General features: G+C 40.7%; 2 protein-coding genes across 2 annotated transcripts; both read left to right on the top strand.

Moving 5' to 3' along the window:
- Positions 1–5,805: 5,805 nt before the first annotated feature.
- LOC114559605 (probable polypeptide N-acetylgalactosaminyltransferase 8) lies at positions 5,806–11,336 on the top strand. Its single transcript, XM_028584349.1, has 4 exons — positions 5,806–6,040; positions 7,230–7,578; positions 7,781–7,947; positions 11,293–11,336. Exons 1-4 carry the CDS (start codon positions 5,872–5,874, stop codon positions 11,334–11,336), a joined length of 729 nt encoding a protein of 242 aa, XP_028440150.1. The 5' UTR covers positions 5,806–5,871.
- A 126-nt stretch (positions 11,337–11,462) lies between these two features.
- On the top strand, positions 11,463–16,451 carry LOC114559604 (probable polypeptide N-acetylgalactosaminyltransferase 8). Its single transcript, XM_028584348.1, has 8 exons — positions 11,463–11,611; positions 13,237–13,434; positions 13,597–13,711; positions 14,790–14,975; positions 15,147–15,284; positions 15,457–15,549; positions 15,723–15,893; positions 16,150–16,451. Exons 1-8 carry the CDS (start codon positions 11,463–11,465, stop codon positions 16,267–16,269), a joined length of 1,170 nt encoding a protein of 389 aa, XP_028440149.1. The 3' UTR covers positions 16,270–16,451.
- The last annotated feature ends 5,557 nt before the right edge of the window (positions 16,452–22,008 follow it).

Here is a 22,008-nt window from a genome sequence, read left to right as displayed (position 1 = left end):
GATTGCAATTTAATATGCAATAATTTTTAAGCTCTTTGTCTTCTGTATTATTCAACAAAGACAAGTAATACATCATTGTACAGTATGAACAACACAAGATTAGATAGATTAAACAAACTGTTATTTCCTGGAGGCCAGGCCTGTATGTGATGATGAAATTAGGTGATGCATGAATTTATATGAATGACATCTTCTCCGTGAACCATCACCTTATCGTGGTGGAGAGGTTTGTGTGTCTGTGAACCTGAGGGCTGTGTTGTCTGGAGCTTTGTGCTCCTGGTAGGGTCTCCCAAGGCAAAGTGGTCTCAGGTGAGGGGCCAGACAAAGAATGGTTCAAAAACCCCAATGAATAAGCGAGGTAAAGATGGAGTGACCCTGCCCGGAGGAAGCCCGGGGCCCCCGTCTGGAGCCAGGCCCAGACGGCGGGCTCATCGGCGAGCGCCTGGTGGCCGGGTTTGCCACGGAGCCCGGCCGGGCACAGCCCGAACAAGCTACGTGGCTCCCATCTCTCCAGCCCATGGGCCCACCACCTGTGGGAGGAACCTTTGGGGTCGGGTGCGATGCCACATGGGTGGCAGTGAAGGTCAGGGGCCTCGACGGACCAGACCCGGGCGGCAGACGCTGGCTCTGGGGACGTGGAACGTCACCTCTCTGTGGGGGAAGGAGCCGGAACTGGTGCGGGAGGTGGAGCGCTACCGGTTAGATCTGGTGGGGCTTACCTCTACGCACAGTCTTGGTTCTGGAACCATACTCTTGGATGGGGGTTGGACTCTTTTCTTCTCCGGAGTTGCCCAGGGTGTGAGGCGCCGGGCGGGTGTGGGAATACTCACAAGCCCCCGGCTGAGCGCTGCTGTGTTGGAGTTTACCCCGGTGGACGAGAGGGTTGCCTCCCTACGCCTGCGGGTTGTGGGGGGGAACACTCTGACTGTTGTTTGTGCATATGCACCAAGCAGGAGTTTGGAGTATTCGGCCTTCTTGGAGACCTTGACTGGAGTCCTGCATGGGGCTCCAGTGGGGGACTCCATTGTTCTGCTGGGGGACTTCAACGCACACGTGGGCAATGATGGAGACACCTGGAGAGGCGTGATTGGGAGGAACGGCCTCCCTGATCTAAACCAGAGTGGTTGTTTGTTGTTGGACTTCTGTGCTAGTCATGGATTGTCTATAACGAACACCATGTTCAAACATAGGGATGCTCATAAGTGTACCTGGTACCAGAGCACCCTAGGCCGAAGGTCAATGATCGATTTCATAATCGTTTCATCTGATCTGAAGCCGTATGTTTTGGACACTCGGGTGAAGAGAGGGGCAGAGCTGTCAACCGATCACCATCTGGTGGTGAGTTGGGTCAGAGGGTGGGGGAAGACTCTGGACAGACCTGGTAAGCCCAAACGTGTAGTGCGGGTAAATTGGGAACGTCTGGAGGAGGCCCCTGTCCGACAGACTTTCAACTCACACCTCCGGCGGAGCTTTTCGTGCATCCCTGTGGAGGCTGGGGGCATTGAACCCAAGTAGACAATGTTCAAAGTTTCCATTGCTGAAGCTGCCGCGAGGAGCTGTGGTCTTAGGGTCTTAGGTGCCTCAAGGGGCGGTAACCCACGAACACCGTGGTGGACACCGGTGGTCAGGGAAGCCGTCCGACTGAAGAAGGAGTCTTTCCAGGATACGTTATCCCGGAGGACTCCGGAGGCAGTTGCAGGGTACCGAAGGGCCCGAAGGGTGTGTGCTAATTACAGGGGTATCACACTTCTCAGCCTCCCTGGTAAAGTCTACTCCAAGGTGCTGGAAAGGAGGGTTCGGCCGATAGTCGAACCTCGGGTTGAGGAGGAACAATGCGGATTCCGTCCTGGTCGTGGAACAACGGACCAGCTCTTCACTCTCGCAAGGATCCTGGAGGGAGCCTGGGAGTATGCCCAACCGGTCTACATGTGTTTTGTGGATTTGGAGAAGGCGTATGACCGGGTCCCCCGGGAGATACTGTGGGAGGTGCTGCGGGAGTATGAGGTGAGGGGGTCTCTACTCAGGGCCATCCAATCTCTGTATGATCAAAGTGAGAGCTGTGTCCGGGTTCTCGGTAGTAAGTCGGACTCGTTTCAGGTGAGGGTTGGCCTCCGCCAGGGCTGCGCTTTGTCACCAATCCTGTTTGTAATATTTATGGACAGGATATCGAGGCGTAGTCGGGGTGGGGAGGAGTTGCAGTTTGGTGGGCTGGGGATCTCATCGCTGCTCTTTGCAGATGATGTGGTCCTGATGGCATCATCGGCCTGCGACCTTCAGCACTCACTGGATCGGTTCGCAATCGAGTGTGAAGCGGTTGGGATGAGGATCAGCACCTCTAAATCTGAGGCCATGGTTCTCAGCAGGAAACCGATGGAATGCCTTCTCCAGGTAGGGAATGAGTCCTTACCCCAAGTGAAGGAGTTCAAGTACCTTGGGGTTTTGTTCGCGAGTGAGGGGACAATGGAGCGGGAGATTGGTCGGAGAATCGGCGCAGCGGGTGCGGTATTGCATTCAATCTATCGCACCGTTGTGACGAAAATAGAGCTGAGCCAGAAGGCAAAGCTCTCGATCTACCGGTCAGTTTTTTTTAATGTTGCTCGGGAAAGGGAAGTTTGGGGTCCCCTGCTGGAGCTGCTCCCCCCGCGACCCGACACCGGATAAGCGGACGAAGATGGATGGATGGACATCTTTTATTTAACTACTTCAATCACAGTAGTATATTGAGCACTGACCAAGCTTGGTGTAAACGTTCATATGAAAGTCAGAAACAAATCACACAAACTAAAATGCAGATTGCAAAAATATGTGGCTTTACCACACTTAGTAGTACTTAGATCATGTAATTATTATTAACTGTAATAAACATATATAAACATGTGGATTGCATTGTTTTTTTTTAAACACACTACACTTTGAAGTCAACTACTGGTGTACACTGTCATATGGGTACATATTTCTCTAAGAATATTACAGCATGGTTACTACAAAGGTAAGGTAAAGCCTTGCTGTCAACTCCAAATCACGTAGGAAAGAGATTGACAGTAAAGACAAAGAAAGATACAAATATGAAGATAAGTAAGAAAATAAATAGAGGAAAGGTTAAAACTGAGACAAAAAGATGAATATAGTAGGAGAAAGATGAAAAATAAATAGACGTAGGGCCTTACAATTTGTATGCCGTTCTTGCCAATTGTGGTATGTAAAATATTTTACATAACCTTTCCACAATTCTAAAATCTTAATGTTTCTCAAAAAAAGAAATAACACTAAACAACCAGTTGGTGTTTTAATGTTTCTGATACTGTTAAAGTTTAAAATGGCTATATCTGAGAGTAGGTCCATTTTCATTTGTAAACAATTGAGAAACAAATAAATGTTTCCATCTGTAACTTTCAATTATTTTAGGAAATATACAAAGAAAAAACAAATATGACAGCACTTACCACTATAAAGCATTTAATTGTGTATGCTGTTCAAATAGGATCCTATGAAAGAAAACATTTAGAATCAGAGAGGTGAACCAAGCACATTGACTCAATAATTAAAAGACCAAACAAAATAAAGCACACAACAAAGACACAAAGGTGGGCTAAAAATCCAGTTTGAGTCCGACCTTAAAAACGGTGCTTCATTTATATGAAAACGTAATGATTTATGGAGGGCTTCTTTAGTGTGCAAGAGTGGAGCGAGATTTAGGAAAATGACATGATAAACAAAGAGTTCCCATACACTGTGCTAACGTTAGTTGCCCCAATACATTTTCATGTCAGCAGCACCCTCCCGCATATAACCGACACACACACACACACACACACACACACACACACACACACACACACACACACACACTGTGTCTGTAACTGAATAACCGACAGCTTTAGCTACAACACTCGTTCGTTCTTACCCGACGTTACATTGAACTTGTAAGCCTGTGGTCTTAGCTAGCTAACCTTAGCTATTAGCAAACCAACATATAACGTTATGCCCAAACAACTCGACGGACCTTTTTTTTGTTACATAAAGTAACGTTACAACAGCATCAATGTAATCTAAATGTTGTGAACTAAACCCGACCACTTAACACTCATTCTTATGAGGCTGACTGGCTCCTCTTCACCGGCTGCCATTAACATTACGTTAGCTACATTGAAATACCGTTGTTAGGAGCAGGACCGTCAGGGGGAGAAACACAATTATTAATGCTAAACTAAGTAGTTACTAGTTAGTGATGGTATTAGCTAACTTAGTTACAAGAAAACCGATATATTTATAGAATGCACAAACAAGTGAACGGACTTTTGTAACTGTTACATTCAGTACAAAAACATTATGAACAAAATCATTTGGATTGATGTTAACTTACTTTTTCGTGAAGGAGACAACACATGGCTGCTGTAGAATTAATCCTGCAACATTCTTCTTCACATTCTTCTTGTTTTGGAAATGTCCTTGTTGAAACAGTTTGCCTTTGTTGGCAGCATAAACGTTTGTTGTAAGGGCCCGGGAAGTGCCACCTACACTTCCTGGTGCCATTTGATTCAAATATACCAACTCTTTTTTAGTAACCAAACTTAATTCGATCATTTAAAATGTTCAATCAATTTCAATCAACGCAAAAGGAATCTATACAGTTAACATTTTTCAAAAACAACTGAAGTCTACATGATTAAAGCATGCTCTTGAAAGGAATATAAATGAATTGAGTAGCATATTCTAAATTCATTTTTGTAAATTCAAAGACCTGCTATTTCCCATTTTTTCAGTGTACTTTGATATGCTAATAAAAGTACACTTATATTTAGTGCACTTTGTTTACAGTGTACTAAGATTACACTACTGATGACGTGAAATTAGTGTACTTTTCAAAAATTATACTAACTCTGTATTAAAAATAAGTGTACTTACTATAAGTGTACACTAAGTTACCACTATACATTTTTGTATTTTAACATATTTTACGAAAGTACTCTGATATGCCACTAAAAATACACTTATTTTAGAGTGTACTGTATAAAGTGTACAGAAGTCACACTTCTAATGAAGTAAGATCATAGTACACTTTAAAAAAGTATACTAACAATTAATTTCCAAAAACTATACTTCCCATAAGTACACTGAATTGCCACTCTAAGTATGTCAAATTTAATACACTTAAAAAAAATAAACTTCTATACAATTTAAAATACATTAACAACAAAGTACACTTTCAAAAAGTACATTTAAAAAATAATTTGATTACTGGTAAATTAGTATACTTACTTTTTGGACTCTGAAGTTGAACTTAATTACATCTATTTTGAAGTATACTTTTAAAAAGTACATATTAAATACTCTTTAAATAAAGCACAACAAGTAGAAGCATACTTGTTTTATACTTCATGTACTTCATTCATATTTCTAATACACTAAAGTATACTACTTTTTTACCTGGGTATATATATATATATATATATATATATATATATATAAAACCTTACCTGCCGTCCCTACCTTCTCACAGTTTCCCCTAAAAGTTTTCTTTATGTGTCAATGTATTGTAAGAACTTATTGTAATAAATGTTCCTTCAGCTGCAGTTACCACACGGTTGAGGTGCTAAATGTTGTTTGACTTCTCAGCCTGGGCTCGGCCCACTAATGGGAACATCTGCGCTTCATATGGGCAAGTAATACAGGAAGAACGGGTCTCACTTCACTGCTGCTCACGCACTTTTAAACAAAAGAACATATCATCCACATAGATCATGATTCATGAACACATGCCACTTGTCTGGTTGACGCCGTCAGTTCAGTAGCCTAGTCTAAGGTCGCTACGCGCGCGTCTTTCAAGGTTTCCCATTCCCTTGCTGGGGGTTCAGACTGTGCGCTATCACTATGAGAGTGTCTTTGAAGCGGTCAGTCGTCATACTGGGGGGGATCGGGCTCCTCGTCTATGTGGGCGTGTTTCTAAAGGGTGGATATAAGCCTGAGACTGACAAACAGCTGGACACACCGCATTTGATCAGGAGTTTTTCTGATCTGGAGACAAGCATCAGCAATCTCCGTGAGTTGAGGCAATGATTCATCTTTTTCCCCTAGCCCTTGTATTGTCCTTCGTGTCATGGGGACTTGGTTAGTTTATTTACATTTTGGATTAGCCTGTCCAAAAGCGTTCGATCGCAGCACGGCTCTCTGAGGGGGGGGAATCCCCGTGCCAGTTCACGTGAAATGACATCACATAGTACGCGAGGGTCACCGGGGGACCCGAAGCTCAACGCAGGGCCAATGCAAAACCGTAAAATAAACTTCGCTTCATCCTGCTCCTTTTCGACAGTTTTTGAAAATATTAATTGTAATTGTATTTTGAATATTATTTGAAACACTGTATATATATTGTTCTTTATCCTTTGGTGTGTTCCTATGCACTTTTGTATTTTTATGTTATTCTCTCTCTCTCTCTCTCTCTCTCTCTCTCTCTCTCTCTCTCTCTATATATATATATATATATATATATATATATATATATATATATATATATATATATATTTATTTGATTTGTTTTCGCAAAAAAATAATAAATGAAATAAAATTTAACTTCAGCGACACTGACATTCATTCAGTGTTAGAAAGGTAAGCAGAAGGATTAAATGTCCGTTCACTACACAAGTAGTTATGTAACGGTTAATGCCCGACAAGGTGTCCATGGACCTTTTTCACAGCAGACATTTTGACTTGTCATAGTAGGAAAAGCACAGCTGAACTTGAAAACCTTAACGATGGCTCAATTCCATCAAGTGTCCCAGTAAGATATTTCAGTGAGTCAGCATGCACAATACCAGGACCTCTCCTAAGTGTTCTATTGTCAGGTATTAATGGACGAGAGTGAGGCGTAAACCGTCAGACGGCATTAACCCTTACATAAGTGTCACCAAAAGAATACTTGCAGATGTGGAGTCAAACATTACATGAATGACTTCTAATGGAACTTGTCTTGACAGTTGCTATCTGTTGTTGATATATTTAGTGTTTTAATGTATTTTTACCATTTTTTCATCCTTTTTTTATTTATTCTCTCTCTTGTGCTTCTGATGACCAATTTCCCTCTGGGTATCAATACCATTTTATTTTATGTAGAATCCATCTAGAGAACATTAATCTCAAGAAAAAAAGTGCTTTATTTTAAATAAGAAAACATGTAATCATCAGTAATCATGTTGCTCATTTGACTCTCTCCCTGTCATCCTTTTGTCAAGGCAATGTAGTCAGAGCTTTTGAGAAAAAGCAGGACACCATGCAGAAAATGCTTGAAGAGGACAGACTCAGATGGAGAAAAGCTGCAGAGGTCAAACAGCCAACTGCCAAAACACAGCCAGAGCAGAAAGAGAAACCTGAAGCAAAAATCCCCGACCAAAAGGAGAATTCTCAAGAGAAAAAGTCTAATAAACTGTTTCCCAACTCTCCCCTGTTCAAGACGTGGGGGGAGAATCTCTCTGAGGATGACCAAAGAGAGGCACAGGCTTTGTTTGACAAATATGGATACAATGTTTTTCTCAGTGATCGCCTCCCTCTAGATCGAGCTCTTCCAGATACCAGGGATCCAAGGTAGGCTACAACCATTTCTTATGATGCCAGAGCTGTCATTTCAATTCATATACAGATAAAAGTTAAAGAAATGGCCCCTCCCATCCAGTTCCTTTTTTGCTGATTATCCTCTCCGTTCACATGGTTTGTCTTTAGATAAAGCATTTACACAGCTTACTGATGGAAAGACGCTGGTTTTAGAAATCCTTCTGTTTCTGAATAGGTGTCTGAAAAAGAGTTACCCAGAAGACTTACCAAGTATTGGAGTAGTGTTGATCTACCTGAATGAGGCCCTGTCTATTATCAAAAGAGCTATGCGCAGCATCATTGACCGCACCCCTAAACACCTGCTGAAGGAGATCATATTGGTGGATGACAATAGCTCTGAAGGTAAGTTGAGTGCAAATGGATGAGATTGTGCAAACATGTGTCATAGACACGTTGATCCATTATGTATAGGCTACTGTGAGACATGATTCATTCATGCAATGCCACTGCTACTCTTTTTTTTTTTTTACTGTTAGGCTCTAATCTATGTTATGGTTGTTATTTTGTGATTGTATTTTTGGAACGTATATACTTTTCTAAGCAGTGTTGTAAAATCTCCTAAAATGCATTTTGTCACATGAACTTTTGCCTTTGAAGTAATAGTTTTGGGAATTGGGACATTTTGGAAAACATGTGTGCCGGTATTGACTTTCTTGCCAAGAGTTAGATGGCATGCCACGGTTGATATCACTATCATATCTGTATAGTAAAATATTATGCTACAGTCAGAAGCTGCTTAGCTCAGCATAAAGACTGGAAACAGCTAGCCTGGCTTTGTCCAAAGTTAGGAAAAAACAAAAAAACAATCTGTCTACTAGTACATTTAAAGCTCACTGATTAATATGTAACACCTTGTTTGTTTAATCTGTTCAAAAAAGTATAAAAACAACAATTAGTTTTCTATGCCATATATATGGTAACAACAAGAATTTAGGATGGTAAAGCTCCAGCACATAACCCCCAGGAAAACCATAAATTGGCGTTTTTATACCACAGTTATTGTACACATTAAACAAATAAATATGTGTTTATTAGGCTACGTTCAGACTGCAGGCAAAGGTGGCCCAAATCTTTTTTTGGGGGTCAAGTGACCAGGTTTGACTTCTTCAGAAGTAGTGTGAACACTCAAGTCTTGTCCAGATCAGATTTTTTCAAATCCGATTTAGACCACTTCCATATGTGGTCCTGAATCAGACCCAGGTCTGTTTTCTTTTTCTTTTCTTTTTTTTGATGCAGCCGCCGTTTGAACAACCAAGGTGGATTTGATGCAACTTTTATGTCAATCTACATCAACATTTGTCACAATTATGCGCAGGCAAGAGTTAGCCCTAGACACAGACAGTAAAATTAAAAACTTCACTAGGCCTACAAAATGGAGCCATAACCCTGCAAAAGGCCAAAATAGCCAATTTGGCTCTCTTTCTCTTCATTCTTCTCCTCCTCAGCACCTGCTCATTAATGTTAAGGCTTCCATTACACAAACATTTTGAAATAAAAGCAAAAATGCTTACTTCCTCCATAACCTCCCTAACTTTAGTGCAACAGCGTGCTGCGTCTGATGTCATTGTTATTGTTCTTTTGCGCATGTAGGTCAGTTCGAAACCGCAAACAGTTTACACTGGAATCTGATATAGGCCACCTTTTAAAAGATGATGTGTATAGCCAAACAAAAAATCGGATATGAGCAAAAAAATCTGAATTAAGCATCAAGACTTGCGGTGTGAACGTAGCCTTAGTGAGCTTTAGAGTTTCGGTAAGGTGGACTTTGTGAGCTTTGGACAGAGCAAAGCTAGCGGTTTTCCTTTATTCCCTGTTTTTATGCTAAGCTAACCAAGTGCTGGCTGTAGCCTTACATTTACCAGACAGATAGTGATGCCGATCTTGTTATCTAATTCTCAACAAGAAAAGGCAAGGAAGCATTTTACTCCTTTTTTTAAGAGCACATAAACCCCTGTATGATGTAACAGCATTTAGTCATTTCAAGACTGTAATTAGTGGTGGAGTGGCACTGGATTGCAATATATAATGGTGTTTCTCATTCTTGTCCATCCTAATATACACACATGGGTGAATAAAACATTAGAAACACCTTTTTAATCAGTACATCATCCCTAACTACAACTTCAATTTAATTTTATTTAAAGTATCAAATTGTAACAAGAGTTATCTCAAGACACTTTACAGAAGACTAGGGCTAGACCACACTATAATTTACAAAGACCCAACAATTCCAGTAAGTACTTCAAATTGAATACAGTCACAACATCAACTTAAAAAACAATTCTGGCGCATATAGAAATAGGGATTTCTTTTTACTTTTGCTTGCCCCGATAACTAACGTTATAATAATCAGTCAAAACATCAACATGAAAACATAAAAACAATTCGGGCGCATATACAAATTCCTCATTTCCTGTTCCTTTTTAAGTGTTTCGAACATCAAACCAATTTTCAAGGACAACACCACAAAATGCAATTTGTAAATGAAGGTGTTTATTATTAAAGGAGAAAAAAAAATCCAAACCATCATGGCCCTGTGTGAAAAAGCTTGTTAAAACATACTATAACTGTGGTTGTCCACACCTGAGTTCAATTTCTCTAGCCACACCCAGGCCTGATTATTGCCACACCTGTTCAAGGCATCACTTAAATAGGAGCTGCTTGACACAGTAAGGTCCACCAGAAGATCCTTAAAAGCTACACATCATGCCGAGACCCAAAGAAATTCAGGAACAATTGAGAAAGAAAGTAATTGAGATCTATCAGTCTGGAAAGGGTTATAAAGCCATTTCCAAAGCTTTGGGAATCCAGCGAACCAAATTATCCACAAATGGCGAAGACATGGAACAGTGGTGAACCTTCCCAGGAGTGGCCGGCCGCCCAAAATTTCCAAGAGCGCAGCGACGACTCATCCAAGAGGTCACAAAAGACCCCACAACAACGTCCAAAGAACTGCACATATCCCAGAAATGGCAGTGAACCTGCAGGTCATCACCAGTCATGCCTCCACCATCAGGAAAAGACTGGGCAAAAATGGCCTGCATGGCAGAGTTCCAAGGAGAAAACCACTGCTGAGCAAAAAGAACATCAAAGCTCGTCTCATATGATCCCCAAGACTTTTGGGACAACATTCTTAATCCCTTTGGAAGGTATATTTTCTGGCGTAGAAGGAACACTGCATTTCATAAAAAGAACATTATACCAACTGTAAAATATGAACTGTGGTCTGGGGCTTTTTGCTGCTTCAGGACCTGGAAGACTTTAAAAGGAACTATGAATTTCATTTCAATTGCATCCTCTGTTCGTGTACTCAAGTTTGGGTTCTGCAGAGCATGATCCTAAACACACCAGGTCCACCACCGAATGGCTATGATTTGGAGTGGCACAACTGTTCCTATTGAGATGTTGTGGTATGACCTTAAAATTGTAAAACCCTGTAACTTTAGGACAATTCAATCTGGGTTCCTCCAGGACGCTGTAAAAGCCTCATTGCACGTTATCGCAAACGTATTGTTGAAAAGGGTGGCTGGTGTCACTTTTTCACCCATGATGGTTTGGACTTTTCTATGGTAAAAATTTACAAATCTTTTGTCACTATTGTTTAAATTGGTTTGATGTTCCAAACTTAATAAAAAAAAAACAGGAAATGCTTTTTTCATTTTCCCTCTGTCAATTTTTACATTTCAGAAAACCTGAAGGGTGACCTTGACATGTTGCTCTCAAAATTGTAAGTGTACTTTGGGTGCAATCTGGGTAATTGGTATGGAAACTGGTGTCACTGCCCCGTCTAAACTTTTCTATGGTAAAAACATCTGTCACAGCGCTAATAAAAAAAAAATGCAGGAGGTGACCTTGACATGTCCCAGGAGAACCCAAGTCTCGCTATCATAAGGGTGAGGAACAATGAGTCATATGGCCTGTCTCACGCCAGGGCGTCTGGCTGGAGGGCTGCTACTGCTGACGTGGTGGCCATCCTGGATGCGCACATCGAAGTCCATGAGCTGTGGTAAGAATGAGGCAACAATAAATACCTGGTTTATGTATACCATTTTCACTAGCATGTGTGTAATATTTGATTCCACATCAAAGGTGCTATAAGTAGAAGCCGTTAACATTATATATCGGTGGCAGCTGTGCTAACTCGTGTCTCCCTAAACAACCCTCCATTTTTTCAAATTCAAATTGTAATGAGATTCACTTAAAGTTCTCAAGCTTACCACCAGTACTGACAACATTATCATGTTCAAATGTTATGCAGGGAAGTGTCTATACCTAGCCTGGGAAAACTCCGGCAAATTTGAGATTTGCTCTGAGAAGGGTCTGTTGTTAACCAGGCTAGTCTATACTACAATCAAGTGCAAACTGACTCTGGTGAGCTGAGGCCAAAGTTGGCCTGCCTCACATCTTAGCACTTGATTAACCACAATATGTTTTGCTAAGAATAACCTTTTCAGGATCACCCTGTTTACACATCTGCAACAGCCCAGTCCAAGCACAGACTTATCCCAGTACAACCACAGTCGGGTGTACTGGCACGCCCACGTAGGCAATGAGGGTGTTAAAGCGTAACTCTTGCCAAAATGCAACCTAGGGTCTTTTTGGGAATGTACCTGAGTCAAACTTTAATTTTAAAAGCATAATTAGGACGGAAACGCCACTTTTAAGAATTACCGTATGAATGGGAGAGCTATGGGCACTTCTATGATAGCATAAAAATCGCTATTTTCAAAACAGTAAGAAGGCTCGACACAACATGAAACTTTGCTCAAAGTATCACCAGGGGCTCTACACATGAACTCGAGCATTGAGAACATTGTTTGTGTACACAGAAGTTTACTAAAAAGAAAGGTTTTGAGCATGAAAATTTGATTTTATGAGGTTTTTTTTTACATTAATATGCGTTCCCCCAGTCTGCCTATAGTCCCCCAGTGGCTAGAAATGGCGATAGGTGTAAACCAAGCCCTGGGTATCCTGCTCTGCCTTTGAGAAAATGAAAGCTCAGATGGGCCAATCTGGAATCTTCTCCTTATGAGGTCATAAGGAGCAAGGTTACCTCCCCTTTCTCTGCTTTGCCCGCCCAGAGAATTTGGCCCACCCATGAGAGAGAGAGACATCATGGCTTTCAAACGAGCAAAGTGGCAGTTGGTCAAGGACACACCCCCACCCTCTACCTTGCCCGCCCGCCTTTCACCTCCTCAATAGCTACAGACACAGAAATGGCACATACTAAGGAAAGCTCATTGTGGGACTGGCTCTAGTGGCTGTAATTCTGCACCAAGGCTGAATTTTGGGAAAGAGACTTCAGATACAGTATTAGGGGACCACTGAGGTCTATATAAAAGCATCCAAAGAGCACCATGTCATGGGACCTTTAATGCACAGGAGATGGAAGTATTAAAAACCATTTTGGTGTGTTCTGTCTGTTTGGAATACTTGATCTCATTAGCTGCTGATCAAATGAATGGAGTGAAAGGCACTTCACAACACACGCCAGCTCCCATTCCGGAGTTACAGTCATTTCATAGAGACAAAGAAGAAGAAATATGAAGCAGCAGTGTCACTGGTTGTTCCAGAAACAACAGTTTAATGAAGTGATGGGTAAGCCACCTCTCCTCCCTTCCCCTCATTCAGGGCGGAACCCCTGCTGACGCAGATCAAGGCTGACCGAACGGTGGTGACGTCCCCTGTGTTTGACAAAGTAAACTTTGATGACCTCAAGGTTATTCCATACCAGCCAGCATCACACGCCTTCGACTGGGCTTTATGGTGCATGTATGAGAGCTTTTCGGACGAGTATTACAAACTCAAAGACGGCTCGTTGCCTGGAAAGTAAGTTTTAAGTGAATTGCTTTGCTTTGCTTTTGTCTTGTTCCGACTTACACATGTGTCAAACATATGAGGCATTCTTAATGATGTGAATGCTTTATGCTTATGGTGATGCAGCATGTTTTTAGATTATACAGTAGTAACAGGTCTCTTCTTTTACTTCAGAAGTCCATCTGTCATGGGGATCCTAGTTGCTGAAAGAAAGTATCTGGGAGAAATTGGACTCCTCGATGAAGGAATGAAAGTGTACGGTGGAGAAAATGTTGAGCTGGGAATTCGAGTGAGTAAGCTTCACCTGTCTAACTCCAGATGACACCTGAAGTTGATCCACAGGTTCAGTACACTTGCCCCTCTTACTTAGTAAAACCAGAACTGGTTACCTCACAATCGTTGGGACATATTCCTGGCGTAATATCTTTCCAGATTTGTAAAATCGTGTATCATAGTATTAACTGCTGTGCAGTGTTTGCATCTAATAAACCTTGAAATACATGGATTACTCCATTTAGACTTAACTGGATCATGTTTTGTTCACATTCTTGCACATTGCTTACTTAGCATTAATACTGGAAACAGGAAGACAGCAGCTAGCCTGTCTCTGTCCAAAGGTAACATAATCCACCAACCAGCACCTCTAAACCTAATTTATTTAACACAATACAAGGCATTGTGTCAGATTTTACAGGAAAGAGTTGAGTCTGCTCCTATTGCCATGTAATTAACACAATATTTTATCTTTTTGTGTTATGAGATGCTCAACATTGCTACAGTTTAAGTTGAAAAATACTTACATTTAAAAATGGTGAAAGAGTGGGATACGCCTTTTAGCACAAACATTTTCCAGACAGACTAATGCAGAATAATAAGTAAATGTATATATGAAAGGTTAATGTACATGCAGTTATATTAATAGTGTATGTGTTTGTAGACGGTTTTAAAATGTTAAGAGTAATAGCCTTGGTGAAAGTTGCTGAGCCTTAATTCAAGATAAAGATATTTGTTCTTATCTTCATTCAGTGTGGATTGAAGTGTAATTAATGCATTTTAAATAAAAAATTCCCAGAGGGGCTATTTCTTGGCTAGGAGTAGTAACTTCCTTGAGTCTCGGCTGGATGTCTGACAAATGTTCTCTTATTATAATTATTAACTTTATGGGTCAGCTGCAGGGGTCTCCCAGAGATGAAGCCCTACAAACTGTTAAGTGCATATAAGAAGCGGCGGTACTACCCACAGTTTGTGAACTTCTAAGTAGCTCTTATTAACTCTTAACTTTTGTTTTTATTCATGATTTGCACTAACTGATCAATTATTCTGTTTATCAAGTAGTATAAAGCTAAGCTTATTTTTTGCTCATATAGGTGTGGACATGTGGAGGCAGTATTGAAGTAGTTCCATGCTCCAAGATCGCCCACATTGAGAGGGCCCACAAGCCCTACATGCCTGACCTGAGCAAAGCCATGAAGAGAAACGCCCTGAGGGTAGCAGAAGTCTGGATGGATGAATACAAACACAACGTCAACTTGGCTTGGAACTTGCCGCACGAGGTACTTCAAATGTAGTCAAGTAGAACAAAAATGATGATGCCCTTTCTATGGAATACTGCATGCTTCATACACACATGATGCAGAATGAACATGAACATCCAAGGGTCCATAATGAAAAGCTTTTCTTATGAGTACAAATGTGACAAACAAATCATGCCTTATTCTCTGCAGAATCACGGAATTGACATTGGGGATGTCTCTGAAAGGAAAAAACTCAGGGAAAGGTTGAACTGTAAACCTTTCAAATGGTACCTGGAAAATGTGTATCCCAAGTTGGATCCCTTGACTAACCTAGTTGCCTATGGAGGAGTAAGTTTAGTTGTATCTAATGTATCTTTGTATGTGTGGTAGAGGCAGTACTGCGGAGTGTGCGCGCCACATGATCACTGCCACATTATATTGTGTATTTTAATGATACATGTCATAGTATTGGATACATTTTCATTGGGTTTGATAAAATGATGAACTCCCCCATTCATAGATAAGGAATCTTGATGCTGACAGGTGCATAGACCAAGGACCAGTGCCAGGTCACACACCCATTGCCTACAATTGCTACTACTATGGACCTCAAGTAAGTAAAGCAAGTAACGGTGGTTGTCAAGATTAATGATTATAGTCACTGAAAAGTTACAAGTTACAAGTGGCAATTGGAAGTGTTTGTCTTTTTGCTGCTGTTGGCTTATTTACAGTAACTGACCAATCTGCTTTCTCCTTGACTTTTAATTAAATTTTTGATTTTTTTAGATGTGTTATTATCGGTCAAACGGTGAGCTCTATATCGGCGGCATCAAGTCCCACAAGTACAATGACAACCAGTGTTTAACTGACCCGGGGGAAAAAGAAACAGAGCCTGGCCTTCATAAATGCAAAGAGGCTAAGCAGAAAGGAATGGGGATTTACTGGGACTTCACTCAGGTATTACACGTTGTTAAACTATTATTAAAACATATAGCAAAGTATATAAAAGTCAGGGAAGAGATGTGGCAAAATGATTTGTTTTATTCCAGTAAAATAGTAAAAGTTAAAAGTCAGTGTGTCTCACCCTTTTATATAAAATATAGGGTGGATGAGTTCAGGGTGACTCATAGCTCAAACTATTGACTGATTGTCTAAATATTGTATAATGACAGGCTGTGCGTTTGTATTCTTGACACTTATTTTTCTTCTCCAGGGCAAAGAACTGAAGAACAGAGATACAAAAAGGTGTCTGGAGATTAAGAATGGCGTGCTTCTAATACAGGAATGCTCTGGCCAAAGATGGGAAATCCAAAACATAATCAAAGCATTTTAAAATGTGCGGTGTTGCATATTTCAAAATTTCTGAGGAAGGAGAGAGGTTGGGTCCAAATGAAGATTGAACAAAATGGTTTAATAAACAAAATGACATGACAAAACAGGATTTATCACTGCGGCGGACTGAAAAATGCTCCCCCCATGTGGAGTCATATGTTAAAGGTCCCATGGCATGAAAATTTCACTTCAGGTTTTTTAAAATTAATGTGAGTTCCCCCAGCCTGCCTATGGTCCCCCAGTGGCTAGAAATGGCGACATATGTAAACCAAGCTCTGGGTATCCTGCTCTGCCTTTGAGAAAATTAAAACTCAGATGGGCCAATCTGGAATCTTGCTCCTTATGAGGTCATAAGGAGAAAGGTTACCTCCCCTTTCTCTGCTTTGCCCACCCAGAGAATTTGGCCCACCCATGAGAAAGAGAGAGACATCATGGCTTGCAAACAAGCGAAGCATGGCAGTTGGTCAAGGCCACACCCCCACCCTCCACCTTGCCCCCCCCGCCCTCTCTCCTCCTCAATAGCATTTAAAGCTACAGACACAGAAATCGCACATCCTAATTAAAGCTCATTGTGGGACTGGCTCTAGTGGCTGTAATTCTGCACCAAGGCTGAACTTCGGGAAAGAGACTTCAGATACAGTATTTGGGGACCACTAAGGTCTATATAAAAGAATCCAAAAAGCAGCATGTCATAGGACCTTTAACAGTCCAAAACCTTTCTAAGTTTCACAAATATTTTCTTTGGAGTTACTGGGTGGTTCCTTGAATGAAAACTCTCTCTATTGGTCCGTTGTCCCCCAAGATAAGGCGCACCTCTGAATCTCCAGGTTACTCCAGGTCATAGATGAAAGGTTCTAATGTGTGGACGTCAGTTATTTCCAAGCCTTACAGGAATACATATTCCTTTGTTCTAATCTAGTCTGCGACAACAAGACTGGGACAGAAGGTATCTTCCTGTGGGGACAATAGGGCTTCCTCCAGTATGCTAAATGATCTATCTGTGAGAGTAGTTATCAAACAGAAGATATGGATTTAGATATAACAGTTATTTGATTCAATCCTAGTTGACTACCCCAGCTGCACTGTACATAGAATACATCAAAACATAAAAGTACATTGTTATCAAACATCAGCATTGTTTTAACTTTTTTAAACTCAACAGTGGCCAACAAGAAGTGCACTTCTCTGCTCATTGGTCAGTAAATAATATCACCTGAATGTGTAAAATGGGCAATTGCTCAACAGTTTATGAATGGACGAAGTAATTATTTGTACAATTTATTATTCTGCCAATTAAAAAAAAGAATTTGTAAAAAATTGAGTTATAATTGCTAATTGTCTGTCCATATTATAGGCATTGTGTGGGAAAGCGCATTGCTGGGATCACTGACACATAGCATTTTATAAATACTGCTTATAAAGGAGAATTACGCAATTTATAAATGCATGTTGATCCTTTTTTCTCCCTTCAATCTTCCACTCAAGGACACCAAATATATTCTAAAATAAAAACAAATTGCCGGTGCAACACAGATGTCTTCTTACTTGATGGTTTTATTTTTTAAGGTGCATAACAGTGACTAACGTTTCGATGTAAGGTTACATCTTCATCAGAGTCCTTGCATCGAAATGTTAGTCACTGTTATGCACCTTAAGAAATAAAACCATCAAGTAAGAAGACATCTGTGTTGCACCGGCAATTTTTTGTTATTTTATACTGTTGTGTCCTGCCTTGGTTGCACCGGATTGTTGTGGTCTGCAGAAGCGCAGAGAACTCTCCCTTTTTTAACCAAATATATTCTATCAGGCAGAAAAGTTAATGCAAATGTTTGGGTTTTTATCAGATTCAAACCTGGGGCATAGCATAAGATGGGAGTTTAAGATTTGCCTTGTTTTGCAGTTTAAATAAAGGTTTGGCTTAGCTAAATTTCTTCAATGGCACCAGTGGTCATAAAACCATTAATGCTATTAGTTAGATGTAGCTTTAAAGGGGTGATAGAATGATTTATATAGGGTATTTCACACTGTTCTTTAAGGTCTCCAAATAGGGTATGTAACATTGGTTGGGCTGAAAATGGCCCGGGTGCTGTTCTATGCGTCCTAATGTAACCCTGTGAAATAGCCCTGAATGAAATGGGAGGTTTTCTCCCTTTTTTGGTATGCTCATGAATATTTACATGAGCTGCGCGCTGATTGGTTGGTTTACAACGAGCGACACACGCACACACACACACATACATAACCCCACCCCTCTTTACAACGAGCTGAGCGAAGCTCCAGCCAACTTAGCGACTTTGTCGATAGACTTTTCAGATCCCCTTAGCGACTTTTTTTCAAAAAAGCTACTAGCGACATATCTGGCGACTTTCTGTAGAAAAGACGCCAGTATTGTCCGGCGAGCATGCAAAGGTATTTCTCTCATCGGCTGTCGCGTCAGACTGTGGAGCATCTGAACTCCGACACAGTTGAACCAAATTAGCAATTAGGGACTGTTCGTTATTTATTTAAGGGGCCACCAGAGGAGTTTTGGGACCTTTAGTCAAAATAGACATGACCCTCCCCTCGCCAGTAAAAAAATTCAATGACGCTCCAAAGTGGCTTGGAAAAAAGGAATGGCCCTCTCCCAAGAATTTATCTATACCTTCTACAGTGGTTTGCGCTTGGCAAAGATATACAGATTCCCATTATTTTTTCAGCACTGACATACATGATTAAACCTCTGCATTCTCATCTGACGCATCACACTCCTCTGTTATGGTGTGGTGGCCATTTCAGTAGATTTACTCACTAACGTTGTTGTGGAAACACAATAAGCATGAAAACTAAATGCACACTTCCTGCATTACTGCATTACTTTAAATACTAAGTTACTCCTCTAGTAAACTAGTATTCACATGAAATAAAACAATAAAACATTGAGACCATTCAGCAAGGCACTCTGGGTAACATTCAACACACATACTGGTTGCTATGGACTCGTCACTAGGCTTCCGCCACTTCGCCGTTTAAACAAAGTGGAATAAACGTAAGTCCAAATCTACACAAAATCCGCAATCAATTAGTAAGCTGACATCTAATGTATTTACATGGCATTTAGGAAACCTTTATTGCAACCTTGGCACGGTAAGATGTCCAGACTAGCAACATTCATTTTCGTTTTTTACATCCTGCTGCTCGCATCGTCAGCCAGGAAATATTTTTTTTACTAAAGCAGTATATGAAATCAGATGTATTACCTACCACCATTTAGTTTAGTTTTGTGTTATTTAAGATATTTATAAAATATCTGGTCATGCCAGAGTAATTATTAAACTATGCAATTATCTGTTTCAGCCACCAGGGGGACAGCTCCCCTTGCCCCACAGCAAACTCATGGGTCAGACCCATCTGGTAGCGAAGGAGGGCAGAGACTAAGAGCTACATGGAAAAATATGCACCAAACAAGCCACTTTAAAATTTTGCTGTTTCATGAATACAAAAGTTGGGTGACACCCCCCATCTGGACTGAAAAATGTTGGATGACCCTCCCCTCAACAAAGAATAAAAATACAAGACCATCACCTATTTTCCTCCAGTGGTCCATTCCATAAATACCAAACGGTCCCTTAGCCATCATTTTTTGTAAAACGGACCATATTTGAGCTCTACATTGTTGATTTATGGCATAAAAAGTCTCAGAAGTGAATTTAGTAATGAAATAGCAGACAAACAATGTATAAAGTGTCTAAGATCTGCGCAACCAACATTGAGAACACCAGCTGGTCTCAGACCAGTGGTTTGTATGTACATTTTGGGGCATGACAAAGGTACAGACAAGAGCCAAATAAGGTACAATACTTGAGAACCAAGCCTCCTTCTATAAATACTCCTTTATGGTTTGTCTGGTTTCCCCAATCAGCTTAAACTATTGTATTGTTGTTAGTACTTTTGTAGTTCTGATTATTACAAAGGTACAACTTGTTCAGATGTCTAATTACTATTGTTGGAAATTATGGGCGTTCTGGCTAGGCGAGAAAAAAAAACCTTTGACTGTGAACTTTATTGTGGCTTCCTTATAGTATAGCATAATATGCACAGTTTCCAAACCTTCTTAAACATCAAATTCAAAGTCTGACATCAACAAAGAAAAAAAAAGAAACAAAGAAAAGAAACATTTAAATTTTTTGTTCACTCCAACGTACAAAAACATTTCTTGCAAGTAACAAGTAAGGAAGACACTTAGGGGAAATAGTGGAGTAAAAGTAAAAGTTTCCAGAAATATAAAAAAAAAATTTGGGCTGTTCCTAGGAAATATGTGATATAAGACTATGTTATTCTGGGGCCATTCAATTCAAAGGAGTTCAACGCATTGAGAGTAGAATGTGGTAAACTTAATTGCAATTCATTTTCTTGACCACATTAGATTAGAAATATTTTGTGCATAAAGTTGACTTACTTTTCCCCCACCCTGCCTGGTACAATCTGGTAACACCAACACCAAAAGATCTGGTAAAAATGTGGACCCCAGGGACACTAGCTGTGTTTAAGGACACATCTAATGGGGATCCTATAATAAACTTAATTCAATTTGGCCTGATAATGGCTCTATAGGAAAGGACAGGTGTCATTAAGATGCACGCGGTCACTAAAAGTGGAAATCTTCACTTGACTGTGGAGATGCATGGAAGATTAGCCTGACGTCGTAATACTCAGATTCAAGTCAGAATATGAGTTTGATACTGCTCCATTGGGCTGTGATTATGTGTTTCAAACGAACCAGGAAAGAAAATGCCTCTGCACTCAATTGGATAGACCTACAACCAATCAGAGCAATGGAGTATGTGACGTATGCGCCCCATCTTCTTAGCGACCATCGGGGCCAGCTGATAAATTCAACTTTTGCCGAATCCTGTAGGAAGGATGGCAAAAACATCTTTCCGATCGACAAATGCCTTGTTTCTCTTTTAAAATGAATGCGCTGTCAATATATTGTATAACAGACGCAATGGCGGAATCTACACATCTCAATTAATTACTGACTCAGTATATATATCTATGATCTCAATTCTCCAGCGCCAGCCATCTTTGTTGTAAACTAATTCAACCCAAGTGCTCTTTGATGACGTGGTTGATTACGTTACTGTTGATCATCTGTCCATCATCATATAAACCCCACCCTGACAATTTGATTGGTCCGAACAGCTCTGGTTCAAGCATAGTTGCTCCACAATGAATCAAGTCCAGACCAAACTTCCCGAGCTCAAATGTTGTGGGCGGAGCTAAGTTCGGCTGGCATCCAGGCTAATGGAAGATCAGGGGCTCACCAAAATCACTAGGAATTCTCTTCATGTGACACCTACCATACTGCTGCAGTCAGGACAGTCTTGAGTCTGTTTCCTGACCAACACATCACAGTTGTTTCAATTTCAGTCGTCACAGATGTCTGCAATTATGTCTGCCAATAAGTACCAAGTTGCATTGCAGATATGCCAAAGATATGTTTGAAGTAGGAGACTGTGTTGCAATTTTGATCGTGGTCCCAATTAAGAGATGCTTAACAAATATGCAAATCAAAATGTTTATTTTATGCATTTATGTAATGGTCAGTATTGGCTAATTGTTTGAATGTTTTTAGTCATTCTATCTGATTATACCTCTGCTCAGGAATGTTCCTGAGATATGAGGTTTGGGGGTGTTAGTTTAAACGGAGATCAGTTCTTCTACTGGAGCTAAAAACACTTTGCACAGGTCGCTTTTGGCT

The sequence above is a fragment of the Perca flavescens genome, chromosome 8 (assembly GCF_004354835.1).
Source record: "Perca flavescens isolate YP-PL-M2 chromosome 8, PFLA_1.0, whole genome shotgun sequence".
Classification (NCBI taxonomy): Eukaryota; Metazoa; Chordata; class Actinopteri; order Perciformes; family Percidae; genus Perca; species Perca flavescens.
The sequence above is the reverse complement of the archived record's forward strand: the minus strand, read 5'-3'. Positions and strand labels throughout refer to the sequence as shown.